General features: G+C 39.7%; 2 protein-coding genes across 2 annotated transcripts in view; one reads left to right on the forward strand and one right to left on the reverse strand.

Moving 5' to 3' along the window:
* The window catches only part of LAMA1 (laminin subunit alpha 1), a gene marked incomplete at its 5' end in the record, with an annotated part of 104,677 nt that extends 102,342 nt beyond the window's left edge, over positions 1 to 2,335 (forward strand). Inside the window, 2 exons of the mRNA XM_082479179.1 lie at positions 291 to 513; positions 2,135 to 2,335. Of these exons, the coding sequence (XP_082335305.1) occupies positions 291 to 513; positions 2,135 to 2,295 (384 nt within the window). The 3' untranslated portion in view covers positions 2,296 to 2,335. The remainder of the gene's footprint in view (positions 1 to 290; positions 514 to 2,134) is intronic.
* Positions 2,336 to 7,662: 5,327 nt separating this feature from the next.
* Positions 7,663 to 23,312, reverse strand: part of ARHGAP28 (Rho GTPase activating protein 28) — a gene marked incomplete at both ends in the record, with an annotated part of 72,513 nt that continues 56,863 nt past the window's right edge. The window contains 10 exons of the mRNA XM_082499037.1: positions 7,663 to 7,754; positions 9,643 to 9,707; positions 10,355 to 10,509; positions 12,659 to 12,802; positions 13,326 to 13,523; positions 15,329 to 15,411; positions 16,891 to 17,053; positions 20,240 to 20,317; positions 21,660 to 21,751; positions 21,856 to 22,021. Of these exons, the coding sequence (XP_082355163.1) occupies positions 7,663 to 7,754; positions 9,643 to 9,707; positions 10,355 to 10,509; positions 12,659 to 12,802; positions 13,326 to 13,523; positions 15,329 to 15,411; positions 16,891 to 17,053; positions 20,240 to 20,317; positions 21,660 to 21,751; positions 21,856 to 22,021 (1,236 nt within the window). The remainder of the gene's footprint in view (positions 7,755 to 9,642; positions 9,708 to 10,354; positions 10,510 to 12,658; positions 12,803 to 13,325; positions 13,524 to 15,328; positions 15,412 to 16,890; positions 17,054 to 20,239; positions 20,318 to 21,659; positions 21,752 to 21,855; positions 22,022 to 23,312) is intronic.

Below are 23,312 nucleotides of genomic sequence, written 5' to 3' on the forward strand. Positions count from 1 at the left end.
TTCTATGAGAAAATGACTTGATTTTTATTTGTAAGAAATATTAAAATCCGAAGTGAAGTATACCAAGCTAACCTAACAGACCATTGCATGATAGATCTAAGTCTTTCAGATTTTAAAGATACTTTGAATAGGACACACTCTATCCATCAAAGTAAACATTAGCTTTGCATAATTACCAAACATTTATTATAACTGAAATCTCTTCTCCAGCATGATTGTGCTTTTATCTAGGCAAATTAGTTCAAGTATTCTTACTTTATATCTTTATTGCCATCTGACTGTATATACAGGTTTTATTCCATGTCAACAATGGAGCTGGCAGAATAACAGCTACATATGAACCAAGAGGCACAAATAGTTTGTGTGATGGAAAATGGCACAAGCTTCAAGCAAATAAAAGCAAACATCGCATTTCACTGATAATTGATGGGAATTTGGTTCAAACTGATAACCCCTACATCCAGTCAACCTCTGCAGATACGAACAATCCCATTTATGTTGGAGGCTATCCTGGTAGGTACAATAATATTTCTCTTCCCTGTTCTCCCTCCTGCTTTCACTCTCCCTCTGACTCGTAACACGTGATCTTTCTCTGATTCATGAAGTTCATGATTGAGTTATAAATCATAGTTACCATTTTCCACAGTGTTGCTGAGATCACAGCATATTAATATTTGTGTATACTATCTTTGTGGAGGACTGCATTTTAGCTGTTGGCAAGATCAACTGAACTCGTATCACTTTCCTACACAAACCTGCTCCTTAGTTTCTGAGGATTTCCTCCACGTGGTTTGTCTTTCACAGTCTCTCTCAGGCTTCACAATGCCCTTGCCTGTGTATGTTTAGGTGTGATTCTCTTGCAGTCAAGTTCATATTAAGGCTTGCCTTCACATTCATCTAAGTAAGGTTTCTTCTCTACTTTATTTTTGCAAATGTTTTGTGTCAGGGGCTGTGCAGGCAGCAGTCAAGCCGCTGCAGAAGAACATGTATTTCCCTTGTTCTGTGCAAATTCCTTTCTGAAGTAACTGTCTGTCAATCATACTACGATGGTAATATAAAAAGATAGTAACACAAAAAATGTATAATCAAATTACTTTTCAATTAAGCCATGCAACTCATCAGTTGATAATTTGAGGCAAGACAATGTATTCATTAAGAGAATTGAATTTCAGACATCACGAGTTTGGCCTTTTTGCAGGTATACTTTTTAATGAACGCATCAGTACCGGAGTGAGTAGGCTTCGTATGGTTTTGAATATCTTATGCTTTTAAAGATAGCCTAAAATGCCTGTATGAATTTGTCTCTGAAACAGCTGTTACAGTTTTTCTGTTCAGATATTTACATTTGTGTGAAAACAGAGTGATGAGGTCTGAAGGGCAAATTCAGCTTTTAAATATTTGGAAAGCCTTAGGGATAATAGCTTGAAATGTTACAGAGCCTTCTGTGGGACAACGTTTTGGTGCTTTTTGAAAAATGAATTAATGCTAATTAACCAGATCTTGATTAATATTTGGTCTTCCTCAAATATCAAAGTGGCCTTACCAGCATCTTGTGAACCTTTTTTTTTTTTTCAGTAGGCTAATGGGATATTAATTGCTTTTTCAGTGCTCCATCTGTAAAGATTAGGGTTCATAGAGAAGAGAGAAATTCTTCAGTTTAGTTGAGTACTGCAGAAGTGGCATGAATTGTTTCACAGGTTGTATGGAAAAAAGGGTTGGACTGTCTACCAGCCTCATGTTTTGGTTTGCCAATGAAGTCCATGACTGTGTACAGCTCAGCTGTTGCTTCGTATTCTGCCAGTTTCAATTTTAGCTTGGAAGACACCTATGCAGAGTGGCTTTCTCCTCTCTTTTCACCTCTCTAATCTCCCATTGTCCCCTGGGACAAAGTATTTGTGCAAACTCTGCACAAGTTTTCCCACTTGCGTGGCTTATGCTTGAAGGCAGCAGTGACTGTCCATGGTGGGATGTCCCAGATCATCCAATCCAAACATTAACGGAACTTGGTGCTCCTCAGCTGTTGGTTTTATTTCTTGTTTGGAAGAGAGGGGAAGCAGTTGAATAATAACCTGCATCTTTGTATAGTTTCAGTTCATGGGAAATAGATTGTACATATTTCACGTTTGTTTTTCAGCTGACGTGAAGCAAAACTGCCTCACAAGCAAGAGCTCATTCCATGGCTGTTTGAGGAACCTCATGTTGACCAAGGGCCAACAGGCAGAATTGTTTGACTTCAGCAGAGCTTTTGACCTGCGTGGAGTCTTTCCTCATTCCTGCCCTGGGGCTGAGCACTGAACTGCGGCAAAGCCTATCTGGACTGAAAGAGGTTTTTTTTGTTGATCTGTTATTTTTCATTCTCATTTTGTAATGAAAAGAAGAATTGGTGAGAGCCTGCATCTCTTTGATTTTCTGGTTGTTTTCCAACTCAGGTCATTTAATTTTTTTAGTCAGAAGCTCTATGTCTGCATTTTAACTAAAAGGTTTTAAACAACAAATACCTCTACTACAATGTTAATGGCATTAATTGGGTATTTTTCTTTTGGGAATTTTTATTAATCAGTGTTTACAGTATGTTTTCTTTTGATTACTTGACAGTATTTCATTTTATTGTGTGTTGATCGTTTTATAAAAAGGTAATAATTTTGGACCACATAATAAAACTACAATAAATTGTGCATTATTTCATGTAGTTCAGTTGTCCATACGTTTCATTTAGAAGAAAAAGAGCCAGAAGGCTAAGAAGTGAAAAGTACAAGTGGATAGAGTCCAGCAGAGGGAGCAGGAGACCAAAGGCATAACTTTGAAGGTCTTTGATTCAGAGTCTAAGGAATAGAATTTTCTTATGTGTACTTTATGTGGTAGCCCCAATCTCTTTTCCTTCTGCCTTGATATCCAGTGCTTCTGACCCCCATTATAGCCACGTTGTCTGGGAGGATTATGTTCCTGTTTATGCTTTAATGTAATCAGCTGCAGGACAAGCAGCAACACAGATACGCATGTGAAATGCTGCGTTGGTGAAGAAATTATTTGGGTCTGGCTTGGGAACAGCTATGTATTTTTGCAACGAGAACTAATGCATCGTTCCTGCGAAAACAGTATTTCTTACGCGACTTGGGGAAGCACCTTTGGTGCCCTGCAATTCCTAATTCACAGGCCAGTCAGCAGTTCTATATTCAGCTTTTCCTACAGCTCCTGCCTCTGTTTCAAAAACGAGGCTTCCAGTAGTTGCGCTTGCGCCAGGTTTGGGGGACACACACTCAATCTGACTCAAGTAAGGACATTTGTTCATCAACTGCCAGATCATTGAGCAGTGACAAACATGTCTCGTACTTGAAGACGTATCTATAATAAACATGGTTCTTTACACGTTACTTCCATCGCCTTTTTTCTCTTTGAACTAGCAGTATTTTTGTTTGCTCCTTACAATTTTGTTTGGCTTTTATTATTATACGTTTTTACAATTCATTCTTAAGTCAGTTTTGCTCTATGTATTTCATACTAGTCTAAAAAATAGTGGCTCAGATGAACCCTCAGAGCAGTTTGTCATTGATTTCAATGAGGCAGGATTCCAAGCCTGTAACTTGGAATTTTGTACCTTGCATGGAGGTAGTCCAAGGGAAGAGCTCCTGGAGCAAGAAACTGCTCCACTTGAGCAAGGGTGGCAAAATGTGGTGCTTTATGTAGCTAGCTGTTCAGGTGCTATAAAAACAGAGTTGCTTTTAAGACAGATTTAGCACTGCTTTTTGCAGTTTCTGTCACCTGCTTCTATCCAAAAACCACGTGTTTAGATTTGAAGAGCTTGCTTTGTTGGTATTGTTTTTATTTTTGACATGAATACAATACAATGGACACATTCTGCTGTACAAACACACCTACGTGTGGGCTTACTTCAACAAAACACATAACATAATGAGGATTGCAAGGGAAACGTACATACAAACATTTTGCTTTGATTAGTGGCATCGTATTATTTTCCAGAGAAGACACACATTAATGGAAAGCCATTGAAAAATAAAAACTGTGAAACACAGTATGTTTATATTTGTTATCTGTTAACCCCAAGATCTGATCTCATAAAGTTCACATCACAAGCAGTAACTGAGGCAACATGGTTTGGATAACATTTCATGCATATCCCGAAACATGTCTTTTAATATATACTTTTCTGGTAATTTCCAAATTAAAGGAGAAACATTTTATCAGTATAAAAGACTAGTGGAGAGGTGAAATTAATAATAGAAAGTTTTGGAATATTAAACCTCTAAGCCAAAATATTTTTTCCTGGAAAATGCAGAGTGAGGTAGTTAATTTTATACATAGACACTGACATATTTGCACACACGCACACATTCTAATGACGTTAGCTGCATGAACAGGTTAGAGCATTCCAGTCTGTTTCCAATACCTACTTCTTGCAATACTCTCTCTCTCTCTTTATATGTGTTGATATGCAAAATGCCGTCTTTGTAGAACCGTGGAGTACATAAATGCTTGAAGCATCTTTGGATTTTGCTGAGTAAGTTTCTCCCTGCTTGCTACCACTTTCTTATTAATAGCTTTCCACCTATGTTGCTTTTTGTTAGGTGGTAATCCTATCATAGCTTGATTTTGACTTCAGCTTCTGTTAGGAGGAACAAAATTCCAGATGCCTCCACCAGCATTTTGAAATATAAAGCCTAAAGTTGAGACTTCATATTCAAAAATGTCGTAGAGATTGTTCAGTTTGCTGCGTATTAAATCAAGTTAGTGTACCACAACAATACAAAACAACTTAATGTGTAACAGTATTAACCCCAGTACACATGGGTCATTAGGCCTATTTGTATCAAAAAAGGATTTTGCCATTCTGTTTCAGAGACAGCAGGCCTTTGGCCATGCTGTAGTAGTCTGGGCACTGTATGGAGAATCTAGTTCATCTGCTAATATGCATGTCTTATAAAGTTATAGGCAATTTTAGTATAAAACAAGTGTTCACAGGATGGGTTTCATTACATCAGATTTGGCTTTCCTAAGTTTCGAAGTGGTAAGAGGTGAAGGTCTTTCAAAAACCCCTTCTGTTCTGTACGGAATACAGTGAGATCTATTTCAGAAATAAATTTGATGAAGTCCTCCCTTCAGGGTCTGGAACGTGCTGAGCTGAGCAAATCACCGTGTGAGCACATGGGTGCCCTGTACTTGCCCCTGCAGGGCCATTGAGAACACAGATTGAAGTGAGTGGGCAGGACGGAGGAGGTCAATGTATTTGTCTGGAAGTACTGTAGAAAGTTATGTTATTTGCTACATCATTTCAGATTCTTTAGTTAATGTTCAGGCTTTCTGTATAGTCATAAAAGCTCTTTTGTTGGCTATAAATACGATCATGCTTAGCATTTATATGATGCTCTTCACATTCAAAGCACTTTCCACATAAAATCCCTTTGCTGAGTTTGTCCTTCCTAGACGGATGTTTATAACTCCTGTTCTGCTCAGGGAATTGTTTGACTGCATCTGAGAGCAGAATTTAACTCCATTAATTCTCATGTTACCTTTATAAGGAAAGTACTAGTCCTGTTTTACAGCTAAAAGAAAAAGGCAGCATGGTAGGAAGAGTTGTCCGTTTCCACAGAGGGAACTAAAGGGAATCAGGAACACAGCACTTGACAATACATTTATGCTTAGTCCTATGAACAAACCACAGATCTACTGTCTCTCATGTGCTTAAAATAAATAGTTGTCAAAATAAGCAGTGTATTTTATAATACAACTGTCCTGGTCTCTGCATCCATTAGTATTAAAGATTAAAAAAAAAAAAAAAAAGGAATTTAAATGGGATCTGCTTTCTGTAGACATGATTGTTGCTGGTAAAATTACTGATTTAACATTGATTTCTTTCACTGAACACTAACAATGAAAGTTAGCTACTGGAGAACAGGATTAACTTTGAACCAGAAGCAGGGTTTCTAGAATGTGAAAATCTTCATCGCACAGCTTCAGCAGAGCATCACGAGTTACAGGGGTTCTCTGCAGGACAGTGTCCTTTTTGTTCACCTGGAGGACTTTGTTCAGAACGCTTTTGCATTGCTACCCGGTAAACAGAGCACCAGCTCCTGCCTCATCTGTTTATCCAGATCTGGAGCAAGCCCAACTGCTCAGACTGTGGGTGAATTCGTTGTGCAATATCGTCACCCAATAACAGAGACATTGCAGTGCAGTTGAAGGCATTAGTTCCCATTTTTTGCACAAGAAAAAAGATGAAAGAAGTTCTTGCTGTTTTCCAGGGACTTATGATTTCCCTACTCAACAAACATGCTTTAGTTCTATAAAGTATAGCCCAGAACGAGGGGATTGGGTGAAGAATGGTGCTCGCCCTTGTGACTGGCTACAAACTTGATGTACTGTCTGATGTTTGCTGTGCTGCATTCCCGATGTGGTTGCAGCCCCCTGTTCCCGTGTCAGGCTGTGTGTTTGCAGAGACTGCATGCCTTCTGTAAGAGGAGCTGCAATTTGCTATGTGCTTGTAAAACACCCCGCATAACTGGGCCTAGTTTGGCTACTATTTAAGGCCCTAATCTTTAAATGTTAAATAAGAGTATTAAATCCCTCTGCTCACTGGAAGCTCTTTTTCTTCTCCATGCTGTATTATACAAGATCCAGACAAAGTTCTCTCTTCTCAATGCAGCTGAACAGTATAAAAGTTGCTTACATATTAAAGCTAAAATAAACAAAAGAAAAAGAATTAGGTTACAAATTAAGAAACTATAATGTTTAACAAAGAAGGTGATGGCTGTAAGTGGCACCATTAACACATATCTCATATTATGGCATTACACAGACTTAAATCTGAGAGTATCAAGTAAAAGACAGAGCCGGGGGAATAGGCCCTTTCTCACCTAGTGTTTGTCTCCCGAAGCTCGTGTGTATGACAGGGGAAGGAAGGAGAAAATGGTTTGTGGCGCTACAATTGCACGCAATAACGTGATCCAGACGGACAATTTTGGAAGACAGGTGGTAATATATACAGCGGTACATACATAAAGCAGTATAGCTGTCTATACAGTAGTTCTTCCTCCTGCCTCCCTCCCTCCCCCAGCATCAGGTACCCGCGAGGAGTGACTGAGACATAAATATTGCAGTAATGCACACTTTACAGGTTTACTTTCAGCAGAAAGGTTTGATTTTTGTCACACAGCTACATCTTGGCACGGCCGCATGCCGAGCTCCTCTCTTCCACGATCGACAGATACATTCTCTTCTTGGATGTCTCTGTGATGCTTCTGTGGTTACGCTGTGGTCGGTAGTGTTTCATGCATCCGTGGATGCCGCTGGATTCTTTCCAAAAACTCATGTTCTAACACCGGGTCAGGAAAACAAGCAACTCTGTACGCGACAGGTTGTTTTCTGTGCACCGTACCTCGGTCCGCCCTCCTTAACTCCTGGGCCAACTGGCACAAGTGTAACCCATATGAAAACATAACTGATGCGGTATTTTCAGATGGTCCAGAAGCTGGAGTCATAATGCTTATACCAAAAGTAGTACATGGCGAACATCAGTTGGACAGTACAGAAGGAAGGAATGTTATCCTGTAGCTACCATTTTGTTTCGTCTCTGCCAAGAGCTTCTTAAAATGACAGGCGTCACTCTTGTCCATTCGGTTTTTGTCCAGTACGCCACAGCCTTCTGCTTCAGCTTGCTTTTGGTTTTATCACCCATTCTGCCTGAGGATTGGCACGGTAAACATCTAACATGTATGCATCCGGATCCAAACAGTGCTGACCTGAAACGGAAATCGACAGCCACAAGTCATAGGATGTTCTGGGCTCATTAGTAAATGGGACAGAGCTACGCCAAAATGTCCTTGGATGTGTTGCAGACTTGCACATAGCGAGCTTCGTGTGGTGTGTCCAGCTCTGACATCTGGCCTGGATACAGATGGGCTCTTTGGTAAATTTGCCCATGATTTTACTCAGTGAGAGTCATGAATTCACTTTCACTTCCAGGCGGGACACCCTGTATTCCACAGAGTTATGGATAAGGCATTTAGTCAAATGGTGAACAAATACAGTTTCTTTAGAAGCATTAACAACGCTGTTCCTGTAAGTGCCACAGTATGGTGGGGGTTTTTATTTCTTTGGGTTTACTGGACTGGAATTACAACTCTGACTTCACTTCTACACTATTTTTAAATGCTGAAAAAGCAGCTCTTTAAACCATGAGTTCCCATCCAGCTAGGATCTTGCAAAGAAATATAGGGACTATATCAAGGGGTTTGGCAGTTGCTGTTTTGCTGGTTAAAAAAAAAAAAAAATGTCCTCTGAAGTCTGGCAGTTTGCGGGTTTCATTAGGGGGTGACTGGGAATAAGGTGTTGGCTGGGGAGTCCCTGCTGCTTTTGCAACAGAAAGCGGCATTTGGTGCCTCTTGATTGAGTAATAATGCAATAAATTTTTGAGTTAAGTTGATTTGTTGGACTATATTACATTTACACTGAGCGATGAAGCCATTTAATAGTGAGGTTACATTGCCGTGACACAAAGGATTAAGGTAAAATTTTTGTACAGTTACTTACAAGGTCACTGGGCTCCTAATGATTTTATTAAAGTGAAAGCAATATAAATGAATTAATGCATAATCAATGGACTAAGGTACCCTGGAAGATCTAGGACTATAAAAATAACTTTAAATGAAGAGGCAAATTAAATGTCCAGATTTTTGAAAGAGTGTGGTGAGAATACTTGGGATTGTTTCAAAAAGCCATTAGGGTCTTCTCCTGTTTTAGGATCAGTTGGTCATCTTGTTTGGCCAGGCAAAACAAATCACTAATCAAATTTAGCTTTGTATGGGTATATCTTCAGTAATAAAGACTTTGCTTCTTGGCTGCTGCTGAAGCCAGTCTGTGATGTTTTGTAATAACTTTATAGAAACTGTTTAGAGCTGAATCTAGAAGAATGAAGGAATAATCTAATTCGGACAGTTGACAAAAGACTGCAACAGAGCATCCAGAGTTTCAGTGTGAATAGAGAAAAGAGAGTCAGGACTGTGCAATATCAAATTAAAATCTGGGTTTTGACCTTTAGGCCAGGAACGTGTGTGGCAAGCCACTGTTGTTATTACAAAAATGTCACTGCGTGAAACACGGAAGAGGACAAAATCCCTACTGCAAGGAATTTACAATCTAAACAAAGCGCGCGGATTAGTATGAGTGTAGTACCCCCATAAATGCAGGGGCTGAATTCTCAATTTGGTGTTTTTTATTTGGAGGAGGTTAACAATTAAATACAGCAAGGAAGAAATAGGTCTTGGGAAAAGGCTTGACAGCGAGGTGGAAAGTGCTCGCGTGAGGAAGACTAAGAGTCTCTCAACCATGGAAAAATGCTCAGTTATGAGAGTGAGAGAGGTAAGCGAAAGGTTAGATGAATTTGGCAAGACTGCCAGGAGTCCTGCTGAGATCCAGCCATCAGGTCACTCTCTCCTGCAGGGTGCCCTTCCAGTCATGCTGGAGTTGGAAGGAATCATTGCATTGATTTTAACAGCTTTTGGGTCAGACTCCTTTCCTGCAGATGGGCTGGAAGGTAGGAGGAACCGAGCTGGGTGAAAACAGCACTGTCCTGAGGCGTTTTAGGAGGTTAAGGGCATTCAGAATTAGATTTTCAAAAAGGAGACCTACCTATATTTCCTCCAATTTCATGTAAACTTTGGATCTGGCCTCTCATGTTCTGTGATGAACTGCGGCTAGGATAGAAAAAAACCCTCCAGTTTATCTTTCTGTTATAATCTTCTCAACCACCACCTATATTAAGGTAAAATTTGATATTTTTGCCCCTGTGAGCTTACTTACCAAAAGCAAGGACTTCCACCAAACCAAGCAAGGCAGAATACTGAATCTTCTACAGAGGCAGATTACTGTGTCACAGTGAACTAAGCCTTCTATGATTTAATGTATTTTTTATTATTTATTTAAAGAATAGAATTATATGGTAACGTGGGAAGACTTTGCAGAAAAGGCTTTCGGATACAATTTCCCATTTCCCATAACTGTTAATTATTATTACCTTACAGAAATAAAAACATTAACCTTTTATAGGCAGATGTAAGACAATCCCTCCGGGTTCTCTGTGCAGCAAGTCTATAAAACGTATGTTTTTAGTAGCGGCATAACAGAGGGCAGATTGATTCTGTATAGGAGCCAATTATTAAGTAAAATACAAAGAATAAAATCAGCGGTTAAAATTTCTTTGACCAGTGTAACCATAAATTAGCAATTTTAGATTAGAACAAGAGTTCTTGTAACACAACGAGTCTTTGAAAAAGGGACGTTCCATTCATTAGTGGTTCTGACATTATTGTTCAGGAAAAACAAAATGTTCTGGTTTACCCACCTGTTTTCACAGTGGAATCGAGCCAGGATGTCTTTGGCTTTTGTTTGGCTGTTGAGTTGAATTGCCATAGAGACTTTCGAATGCAGTGGAGCATAAACTCTTATCACCCCCTCGGGTATGTCAGACTGCAGGTATGGGGGGAAAGTGACAGCTCCCTAAAATGAATATTCAGTAGAGTAAGGCTAAGGCAAATACTGCTGTAGCTCCATTCAGAAGCAGTTCTGCAAATCTTTTGAGGTTGCTTGCAAAACTCACTGTCCTGGATTCACTTAATTATTCAGAAAACAGATTTACAGTCATGCAAACACAAATTTATAGATAGGGTATAATAATATACAACACAAAGACACAATGTCCTTGGTAAGCACCATATAAATGCATGCCGAATAACGTACAGCCCTTGAATTTTAATTGCTTGTGGTAATATTGAGTCAAGTTGTTAGCTGAGATTTTTGAAGTTATTTCTGCTAACATTGGTCAGTGAACCAAGTGCTTATTTCAAAATGCAACAAAATGACTAGGAATATCTGGTCTTCCTTTCTAAGATGAAATTCTCCTGAGGCATGAAGATCCAGTTCTCTGTTTCCACTTCCTCTAGCTTCAACTAGATTGAAGCCTATGTACAGTATCAAAGTACCATATGGTTTCTGTTAATTTGAAATTTGACCTTCTGTAGGGTTCAAATGATCATCTATGAAGTTTATGCACTCTTCCATGATTAATGGCAGATAAATCAATTAGCAAGGTTTGCATTCCAGTTCTAATCCAGTTAATACCACGCTGAGCAGAACACAATAGTCTCTCCAGTCTCTGTCCCTGTGTAATTTAGAACATCTGAGACCCAGGGTTTGTGTTAAGTGCTCTCAAAATTCAACTCAGTTATCCAAACAGAGTTTGCCTCCAATTTACCCTTCGTATTTCAGCTGCCTGCCATGGCTAGTCTCGTTTTTATTAGATGCAAAGCCAATTACTACGATCAATGAACTTGCCCTCCCGAAGGTGCAATGACTGCAGTAATTGACTCTCCTCAGAAGCTCTCAGTGTATTCGTTCTGGGGTGAATACGGTTTTGCAACACAGTAATCTACACCGCCATTTTAAACAAGCACCTCTGCTTCCATCTGCAGCGCAAATGTCTCTCCTACCCACAATATATTTCAGTCGGTGCTGGCAAATGAATTCTCCAAAAAGCTGAATAAGCACAGATTCACAATTCATACATATTGTTCCCTGCTGCATTGTCTCTGTTGTCTGTATTAGGTGGCTTATTCTCGATTTCTTATAATCTCTTAATAGCACTCCTTCCTAATTCGTCTTTTCTTTTGTTTTTCGAGACTGTTTTTCAAGAACCGTGGAGACCTTGACCAGTCCCTTGATTACTCCTCTTAAAATTCACCAATCTCCATTCTTTTAAACCTCCATGGAAGACACTAAAGACTTTCTCTCCAGGTTATTACAGGTAGTTACTACATGGAAATACTACATAGAAGCTGCTATAGGGACTGTCTGTGTTGTGCACGTGTACACAACATGCTTTCTTGCCCAAATTATGTAACATCTAACATGGAAGTTCATTTTAGGTGCCTATTGCAGTAGCGGACCTCAAGGTCCTAAACTCCATATCCAGGCAGTGGAGAAAGGCTGGTGGCTTTAAGACCTCCAAGGGAAGATTTTTGTATCGGACTTTCCTAAGTCTGAACTGTACCCGGAGCTCTGGAAATCCTCAAAAGTATCCACATCTCCCTTTGACTATGTGGGGAAGAACAACACAAACTACTTCATTAGGCACTTAAAATTTAGACCCATTTTGGGGGTCTATGTTAGGCAAACTGGATTTTCTCTCCGCTTAGGAAGTTAGTGCAAAGCTGTAAAACTAAAGCTTGTGAGGAGCATATTAAGTGGCCCAGACCAGGGCATGGGTAAGTGCAATTAATCCTGATATGAACCATCCTACTACTCAGCTACAGATCCATGCATTTGTTGAATATCTACAGATCATTGCTGTCAAGGACAGTCCACATATGACCATTTTCTTATCAAATTGGTACAAAACCAGCATGTGTTTGTAGCAGTTTATAGCTTGGGCTGCTAGAAATCTTTCTGCCTTCCTCACCTTTTCTCAATCAATCCTCAAAGCTTTGTCTTATCAGGATGTCGGACTGGAAAGCACATCTTTCAAGACAGCTCCCAGATCAGTTTATTTTATATGGCAAAATTTCCTCCCCACCCTCAGAAGCTTTTATGAGATAAGAAAGGAGGGAGGCTGGTTAAAGCTGCCCTTGAAAATGATATGTTTTTATCACACCTCTGGTCTTTCAGGTCTCTCCCGTTCCATGGTCTTTCTCCTTAGAAGTTTTCTCACTCCTTTGTCAAACATCAACTGCCTCTTGCTGTTGTTCATTGCCGCCTCATTCATTTTTCTCACTTGGGAAATCAGGAAGGATGGGACCTAAAGGGAGGAAACCAGAGCTAAAAATACACAGTAATTTCCCCTCCCCCCATAAAAATGGTGTTGGGGCTTTAGAAATTTTAGGCTGCAGAAGATACTATTTAAGTTTATTAAAATTTATTCTAAGAAGATACACGCAATTAGTAGCTCCCTTTAACAACCAGCAAGGACTATGGGCTAAACTTTAAACAGTCATTTCATCTCATTCAACTCTTGATATCTCACCTAGGCACCTAGATTAAATCATTCTCCTATGCATTCTCCTGTGGAATCAATGGTGTGGGATAGGTACCTCCAGAGGGAAATTTGTGCGAAAATGAATGCCTTAGGTAGACGAGGTAGATCTCCATCCAGAGGTAGCTGTCAGTCTATCTCATTCTAGATATAGAAGACTCCAGCCAGTTTCCAAAGAATGGCTGTTTCTTCTAGGAAGGTCAGTTTACTTTGATTTTGACAGAGCTGCTGCATATAGCTAAATACTTCTTTGCACTGGAGCCATAAAGAGGGAACCAGCATTACTCACTGTCCACAGGATGTCCTGGTACCGAATTAAAAGCCGCACAATGTGCGCTGTGGTGGCGGCTGCTTGCATTTCTTGTTGGTTTGCGCGTTTCCCTTTGTAGATGAAGAGGTTTGGTGCAACAATCATAGAAACATTCCACAAATTCATTTTATTTTTCCCTTCATTAGCAACCACCTTCTTCAGGAACTGAAGAAAGGCCTGGAAAAACAACACTTGTTATGCTGAGTCTCACAAAATAGTTGACTTCTTAAATGCATCATTTTCAAACGCACAACGTGTCTGGCTTGAAAGCTGCTATTTTCGCACTTGGAGATGAAATTCAGGTTTTTTTTTCATTCTAGTTTGGATTACTCAGATATTTGCTGGCACAACCACCTGTGTCAATCACAGAGGAATAGTTAATGTTATCAGAATATACATTAATAAATTTTCTACGACTTAAAGCAGAAGTCAAGTACAATGTCTGCACTAAGGCTCTGAATCCTGTAGCAGAAGAAAGATATAAAAGTGTTGCAATGGAATACTTAGTTTTTTCATAGATTGTAACGTGTCCATTTTGACGTATCTCACCAAGGCTTTTTATATTGCAATCACCGGGGTGATTAGCCTCTATTCAAATGTGCGCCAGTCCTGTATGTGATATAATCTGAGGAATTTCTGCCAGCAACCCCCAAACTTTTAATCTGGGATAATGAAAGCAAGAAGCGCTCAGTGGCTGTTTGTTGACGTCACTTCTGCACATGCATGGCAGAATCAAAGGAAACTCATTTCCCTTTTGGGCAGTTTATTCAGAATTTTGCTTGAGTGACTGAATAGGATGGATTGCAGCTGTGGTTAGAGTTGGGGTCTGCCAATGACTCCTTTTGCAACACCATACCATTAAAACCACTGTCTTTGTACCCTGACATCGCAATTAAAACATTTTTACAAACCCAGGAATTACAAAACAGAAACTGCATTGGAGAAATTTCTAAAATCTCATTATAGATAGCAAGTAGAAGTGCATTCAGTTTTGTCATCACTTCTATTTTTGTATAAAAGCCTAGTAATAATTAAGACTACTCATCTAGCATGTTTTACATATACAGGTCTATATCAATATGGATTTTGGTAGAAGAAATAACCCCCATTCTTCACAGAGCGCTAGTAGAACTCCAAATAAGAGGGTTGTTATTCTTGTCCTTTGTTATGGTATAAATAAATACAGTTAAAGAAGGCACCTGCACTCATAAAGCTATATCTAAACTGACCAGTGGGAAACTTTCAGAGGTGGGGGACCTGCAGGGTCCCCATGAGCAGGGGATGTGTTGAAATGTCTGGGGGCTCCCAGACAGCTTGTTCAGCCAGGTTTTCTTCTCGTGGGAACAAGTCCAAAGACGCAACCAGTGTCTTTTAGGGTCAGGACATAGCTGCAGCCAGATCTGGGAGCTCCCAAGCATCCAAAATGCTTGTAGCCACCGTGACTCTATCAGGAAGTAGCACATGGGTCTTGGCGCAGGTTTGTAAAGTAAACCAGCTGAGGCTGAGGTCCTGACATCCATGCTACAGATATATGTTTCAGGGTGTTTTACTTCAGACTGCCTCCTCCAGTCTGGTCCAGTGCCCTGGAAGCCCTTCAGCACTGGGAGTGCATTAGGCAAGCTCCTGGGGGGCAGCTACTCATCCCAGAGAATTCCAGTTATGCAGAAACCCAGAAACTGAACCTTGTTTTTCCAAACCATGCGAGGAACATGCCTCTTTGACACGGATGCTCCAGAATACATGATGCCTGGGAGCCATTTACTGACACCAACAGTTGGATACCTCCAGCAACTATTTCTTAATTGCTTGTAAGAGAAATGACAATCAGGGAATTGGAACATCTTTTCAAGGAAATGATAAAAAACACAGATGGATACTTTCACGGTGCAGCATCTGATCACTGACCGTTACTAAAAAAAACGGGTCTCATTTAAAAATCAAAAGCACCACAGATGGCAGGTGATAGCAAAGGAAGAACTTACCTTGGCCGTGTCTCTGTTGGCTTCAGGCAGCAGCATGATCAACAGATGCAAAGCCTGTAGCTGTAACTTGATCTTGGAGATCTCTAAGAGTATGAATAATTAATATTTTTTAAATCCCAGTCACAATTGGTTTGTTCTAACCCCCTTCTCGATCAGCAGTTCTAGAAACGCAGCAACCACTGGCCAGCTGAGACTAGCAGGTTGAGATATTTATTAACCATAATCTCCAAATATAAAAACAATTGTAATGAGTGGACTTTTCCTCATCGTATTGGGTCTTTGTCCCAGGGAGAGACAAGGTTCTATAACATTCTGTCTAAATAGCAAGGAGCCAGTATTTTCCAGTACTAGCCAGTTTCTCTTTGATATCGTGGTCAGAATGTGTTGTATATGGATCAAGTATTTTCCTCCTTTCAAACTGAAATGGATATTTGTTTTCAGAAAATTTTTGGACTGTTGATTTTGAGTAATTTGCTGAACACTTGTGCTATTGGAGTGGAGACTGATTGCTTATTACTTCAAAAGTGTTTTTCCCAAGTCTAGCGCTCTAGGTAAACGTAGAACCCCTTGTCTGTTACAAAATACATCATGTTCTCCGTAATTGGTATACATTGATACTGTGCAATGCTCACTAGAAGAGCTGGGGTGGAGAAGATGGGAAGAATAACTCTGTCATTTGCTTCCACCCAGGGTGGATGAGAGAGGTCTGGATAAAAAGTGGTGTGCGTTGTAGACAGCATATCTGTTGGAGGGAATAAAGCCACTTTATTCTGCACAGTCACCTCATGTTCAGTCTTCTCCTCCAAACTACTAAGCGATCGTAAGTGCACGCAGTCTGGGACTCGCAAGGAGCGCAGTCAGGTGCGTGAAGGTTATAGGAAGAGGTCACCTCCTTGTGCCCTTTATACTACCTCATGAAGACCCTGAAAACTTGGCTGCAACCTTATATAAAGGTTTGAAGTTTTCTGTACCCATTTGCCTAATAAATTCACCGTCCTGATAGTTTCACTCTGCCCTAGCTCAAGTGACTTTACAATGAAGTCAATAGTCATTCTGCCTGGAAGAGAAATGAACAAAATGTACTGAGCAGGAGAGGGTGTATTTACACCGAAAACAAAACCCGACTGCCCGAAGCTTTCTGTGACCACATATATCTTTGTACGAATATTCTGACCTCAGCATAAACCTGGAGAGAAATAAAATAGATCCAACAGAATATCAGCTAAAGGGCAGTGACCTGAGTTTACCTCGCAGAAACTTTCATTTGTGGAATCTATAATTTGTGTGAATCAGAGTCTATATATGAAAGTCATTGCCCAGCCAGCGTTTGCTCACAGATTTCAAATCTTACATTAAACAGTTGTGTCACTCACAAAATGAGTCTATGCTATTAGCTAAATGCAGACACTTTTTCCCATTTGAAAAGGAAAGCTTGCAGAAAATGTAAACGTTTAGGCAATGCACTTGGCCTTTTTTTTCTCTCTCCTTGAGAGAGAAGATAATGTAATGTCTGCTGTTGCATTTTATCTAGATCAGTCCAAACTAACTCCTTTTCCACTTACTTTCCACTAGCGTGATGAAAGCAGGCAGATATTCTACTGTGAAGAGGGGGCTTGGCAGTTCTCTTATAAACATTTTCAGCAGTCCGGCTGCATCATTATTTCGTACTTGGTCCCAGTCAAAAGTGTCTTCATAAAATTTTGCCTCAAGTTCTTGATGGAGATTCTGAAAGATAAAAGCAACACCCGACCTTTAATCATTGCTTCTGACCCAGCAGTTTGAGATGACTTCAGAAATCCCACTATAAACAACAGGCAGGTTTACAGGGTAGTTCAATTAAAGTAGCCCTAAACCAGTAGCAGGTTAGGTACAGCTGTGTGGAGTAAAGAGCAGCTTACCAGATCAGGGTCCTGGGGATATTTTGCAACCCAGGCTAAATTTGGTTCGCATTAGCTACATTTCTGCCAGTGACCCATCTGAAGCACTTTAAAGCAAGACAATTTTGCGCAATGTCTTAGAACTAGAAACAGAAAATCCAGTTAAACACGATTTTTAGCACAGCTGCTCTTTTTGTTTAAAACACTCTCCGGAGGTTTTGACCCTTAAATCACAAAGGAGTGATTTAATTTAAGTTCTTCCTCACTGCCGGTGAACTTGCTGGACAATCTGTTGGCATCCAAATCCATGGGCCTTGAGCAAATGGCTTTAACTTCAGGTCTTCCTGTCTTTAGAAGGATGTTTAGTTTAAGGATAGCTATAATTAGACTTGGTCACTTCATAGAAAAATAAAAGGTATCAATCATTACTGTCAGAAAACCTCCACTTAATATGTGCCAAAAAAACTCCTCAAAACCCACAAGATATCTAAGACGGAATTGATTTTGGGTCATCTGGGTGCCCATTTAATCCTCTAGTTCTCCAATGTCAGCATCTTGCTCTATAACAGAGGTCTGTTTAGTTCTGGAGGGTAACTAATCAATGTTGCGCACACGTGTGTGAATGGGAAATATTCAGTAAGGTTCCTCGTAGGAAGAGAATTTGGCTTCAAACCCAGATGACTGGAAAATGCAAGCTCCTCAAAAATTTATTGGGTTAATAAGATTGAAGGAGGCTATTGTAATAGAAGGATATCCATAAATAATGCATCTTTCACAACTATTACTGGCCAAATACTGCCTTATCTATAGGAAGTTTGTGGCTGCTTTTTGTGAGACCATTTGTGACAAATCACAACTGTAGCTAATATTCAGGTTTCAGATCATGTTGTAGTCAAACGTACTTTGATATTGCACGAAAAAAGTTTAGTCCATTCAGACAGAAAACTTTAAAAAATGGGTTCTGTTTACCGCGCCTCACATGAATGGAAGGAAATTACATATCAACTATGGTCACACATAATGAAGTGAAATGGCTGGCACAAAAGGAAGTAGAAAGTCATTCAGGATTTGGTATATAATGTTACAGTCTCGTTCTTACTAGCACATTTTACTGGCTGTAATCTGGGCTACCTCAGCTTCCTCTGTATTCACATCCTTTGCACATAATCCATACAAACACCTGGATTAAATTCTGATCGGGTAACTGAATGGGAAATGCGGACCAGAAATCCTCACCTCATCAAAATCACAAGGGGAGAGAAAAAGTACTCCACATTTTTTGCTGAGAACCGGGAAAAATCCATAGACATAGAAAGCAAGATTTTTGAAACGTACACATTTAATATACGTATCCACACAGTCAAGCATATATGCATATTTATACACTCCCCCCCATATACATACATACATATATGCACCTAAGTACTTTTAAAAAAAGTTTTTGCATTTTTTTTAAATGTGACTGATCCTGCAGTAGACTATCATGCATTTTAGGTTCACTGGAGCTTTTGTTACAAACTAAAATACAGAGGGAAACTTGTAGTTATTTCTTCTATTCTTTGTTTTATAGAAGAGTAACCTTTAATCACTTCCATATGCCTTTGCTTTCTCCAAACAAGACTGAAATAAAATTGGAATGCTCTCAAATCCTAATGTCATAATAACGTATGAAGGCTTTGAAGGGTGAAATCTGGATCTGTTTTGAAAAAATCTCTCTCTTGCTGGTTGGCTTGTGGGACAGACTTAAATGAAGCCAAAACTCAAGTAATTTAAAATTTTCATATGGGCAGTCTAATTTACCACCCAGTATAGGAGAGTTACATATAAAGTCATACCTCATAGCAGCTCCCTGGATATAGGTTGCAAATAAGAAGTGAACAAGACACAGTACAGAATATGAAAGTAATTTAATTAGGTAGAGCACAGCCCTGCTGTGTAATCTCCCCGGAGAGGTTGGAAAAAATTGAGATTGTGTGAAATAATACTTTAAGTATTTGTATGAAAAAATGAGGAAGCTGAAAAGTGCAGGCCAAATTAGGAGCCCCCTTCTGCAAGATGTGGCGCTTTGCAAGGTGCTGAGGGCTTTTATCAATCCACAGGTCAAAGCGAGCTGGGATGCTGCTGCCTGTCCTCAGCGCGTTTCATGTAACGATGCTTTTTCTTGTGCAGTCATTTTTTATGATCCTTAGCCCATCAATGTTTAGCAATCCTCAACATTGCTCTTTGGGCGGCTGCCACGACGTTGAGACTTCCTGCCTCAGAAAGCAAGAACTAGCTTTCTTGAGGATGAGAAACTGGGATTGGGATGCACTATAAGAATTTCTTTAAACCAGATTAAAAAAAAACCAACAAATTCTGGGAAAGAAGTAGACACTACTAAGCCCAGAAAAAACTTGCTTTCCTAATTTGTCTCTGCCGAAGGCTTCCAGCGCCGGGAATCAACTTAGCCTGGAGAAACAATTGCAAGCATTACCGCACCGCAATGTCAGGTTATTGACTACCAACTAGCCTGTGTTCGTAGCCTGCAAACAGCCTGTGAAAACGCAGTACTGGAGGCCGCCAAACAGTAAATGCAGGCCAAATTTCTCTCACTTGGAACACAAAATTGTAAGATCACAGAAAATAAATGAGAAATAAAATGACACAAAGGTTAAAATGACATCGAATAAGATCTTTATCTGAAGTTCACTCAGTTTAGCAACTGTGGATTTCTGAAACAAATTAAAACAGAGATAAGATCACAGCAGTTCTGGATGACAGAGATAAACTGAGAGGATCACTCAATGTTTAGTGGAGAAAAACTGCATTCAACATCAAGTCTGTGCTTTATATAGAACATTAACAAATGCAAAGCAATAGACCACATGTTCTGTGATTTATTGGTTCCCAGGAACCAATCTGACCTTTCACTGGTAGGAATAGAAACGCTTATCTACACACATCAGTATTTATGTGCAGGGTGCATTTGCGTGTGCTGTATTATTTTACATAGGGTCTGTGGTGCAGGAGACAGAAAACTGGCACGAGCGTCTACCTTGACTCTGGAGGCAGATCCAGGCACTCGTAGAATTCCTTCAGTTTCTAAACCTGTTTCCTCAAGCTTGAGCAGCAACTGAAAAAAAAAAAAACAAACAACAAAACCTAGGAAAATACTCAGAAGCACTTAAAAATACTATTGACTTTTTTTTCAGTCTAGGTATCCTTGAAACTAATTTGATGAAGATACATTTCTATGTAATTTGCTGATGAAAACAAGACAGCTCATGTAAGTAAACCTTCCTAATTTGATCTCCATATTCCTGACCCTGAAATACAGAGCATGCAGAGTACAGAAAACCGATAATGCAGTAGGCCCCTCTGTCCTTGATTGGAGACTTGGCACTGCTATAGAACAATTGACATATAAACATATTAATAAAAGGGCAGATACACGGGGTAAAACACAATGGTGTTTTGAGGGAAAATTAACCTCTGAGAAATGGTTAAGTCTTTCCCCAAGGAGCACAATGGAAAGGTCTATAGATAACATACGTTCCTGGGAACTGAGAACTCAGATTAGAAAATGATCCCAGGATATTTTAGTTTGAAATTTCTGTGAATAGAGGAATAGGCTTTCCACTCTAGTTCTATATGAAAAAATAAATATGTTTTGATTTAACATAATTTAGAACGAGGAAAAAAAAATTAAATAATTTCCTAGTATTTATTCATACAGCTCTGGATTTTCACCACCAGCTCTGATTCCTGCCCTAGCTCTTGGACCCTTCTAATTTCCCATGGTAATTTGACAGGGAAGCTGTGAAGCTGATTGCAAACTCATGTAAATATTCGTGTCACGCCTGTCTTTCCCCTGAAACTCCACAACACTTTCCCTTTTGTCAGAATTTACGGGGAAATTTTGTTGTAGTCTTGAGTCCACGTAAACCCGTGTAATTGCATGTGTGCTTGTGTCTGTGTACCTGTCTCCAAGACATCCACTGTCAAATGCCTCGTGCAAATGATGTTGTCTTGTCACACAAATCTCAATGAGAAGATACCACTTCTGTTTTGGAAATAATAGCTAAGTAATGCCTATGGTTTGAATCCGTGTGAAATAAAAACTCCTGAGACAACTCATCTCTGCCACTTCTGCACACGCACACGATTTTGCGTGTCTTTCGAATAAAATAACAAAAGGGAAACTGGAAGTCAGACATTTGCTTCCTGAAGTTTCCTGTATGGTATCATAATTACAAAAATCAAAAGAGGTCCTCACCACAGATAAAACACAGAAAAAGGGCAAATTTTGTCTCCTTGTCACAAGGTTTTCAAACCTCAACATACCGACAGACAACCTGTAGACACCTTCAAGTCTGTAAAGCCTGCATCTTCTTTTACCTGATGACTGTTTTGAGTGTCAGTGCAAATGATGGAGAATTGAATCTTAGTGGCTGAGTAGGCCGAGTTATACTCACTTTTTGGAAGATGAGGGGAACTTTTATTCCGGGAACCTTCTTTTGATCATTCTCCAGCAGTACAGTGAGAGGGACTCCAAACAGACCGTTTTCTTAAAAATAATAACAGCAAACATGAAAGAGAGAAAACACAGCCTCGTATGTTTCTTCTTAGCTACGCCCAGGTGGCCACCATGGGGGTGCCACAGCACGGTACCTCGTCCCCGCACCCTCTCTGAGCGGTTCCTCTTCAGCTCCACCCCCAGTGCGTCATAGAAGGCCGTTAGCTCAATCAGGGAGAGGTAGCGGATCTTCTTCATGTCTTCAGGAGAGAGGTCTCCAACCTCTGTCAGTCCGAACCGGCTTTTCCGAACGATGAATTTCTACAGTAGAGAAGGGTAGCGTCTTTATTTGCACAAAAATGACAGGACGTGAATTTTTGTTTTTAAAGGGATGCCCATATGGGATTGGAAGTCATATTAGGGTAGATGGATAACACCAAAGAGCTGAACTACAACCCTCTATATTGGCCTGGTATGTTGACGTATCTTGAATCCAACTGAAACATGAAATTGAGCTTCTTGGTCATCATGTTCCCTTGCAGTTTGACTGGTGAGCAGTACTGGAGCAGAGGTATTAACCTCAGTGCTGTACTTCAGCTGAGACAAATGAGCTACGTGCTACTTAAACTTTTGCCCGGTTTCAGCAGGACATAACACTTTGCTCTGCTTCTGTCTCCCCCAGAGCATCTTTGAACGCTGTTGAAGTAGCTGACATATTTCATCATGGATACAGTTGTACATCAATCGTGTGTGTGTGTGTAATGAATCCCTGCCTGCTTTGCACATCACTATTAATTTATGAGGTCTTAAAGGAGAGTTCAAACTGAAGATCTGAGGAAAAGCCCAGAAGCAAAATCACTTAGTCCTAATGCCAACTTGCCAATTTACTGGTACTTTTTATTACTCAAGAAGCATTTAGGCTTAGAAACAGGACTCCCAGCAGCTAAGAAATAATTTATTCAAGTAGGCTTGAACTAAATGATACTTAGTAATTTGGGGGCATGTGAAGATGTCTACATATTTTAGAAACTGCAGCATCATGGACCAGAGCCAGGAATGTTGCGTTATGACAGAAGCATTTGTACAAATGTCAAAAAAAACAAATGCCCATTGGTTTTTGACATAATTGTTAGATATAATAACAAAGATAGTAAAAAAACATGCTTTTCAAAGAACTGTGGATCTTTGGTATTGTATGTTTTTTTAACTTAATTGTAATTTAAACCAGTGATTGTTAGTCAGAGGTATAAATAAGTAGCATTACAAATCATCTCCTCCCTTTAGGGAACTGAGTGGAAACCCAGCCTTTAATAATGTTTTGCTTCTGGATATTTCAGCCCAGTCCTCCCTTTTTTAAACAAATATGGCCTCAATAGGTTTAACCGATGTCTAGATGAAGCCAGTTAAACAGATTAAGAAAAAAGAAAACAAAAAAAGAATTCAACTTACACTAGATTTTAAAAGTAAGAGAGGACAAAGGACATCTAGATCATGTAGGTTAGGACTTCTTACATCATATTGCACATGGTCTTTCAATAGGGGTTAATCATAATTGGGGGATAAAGAGTGCAGGGGATGGAATAACTAATTTACATGCTGTCTGGGACATTTT

This window comes from Vanellus vanellus (genome assembly GCF_965231255.1).
Source record: "Vanellus vanellus genome assembly, chromosome: 2".
In the NCBI taxonomy this organism is placed as follows: domain Eukaryota; kingdom Metazoa; phylum Chordata; class Aves; order Charadriiformes; family Charadriidae; genus Vanellus; species Vanellus vanellus.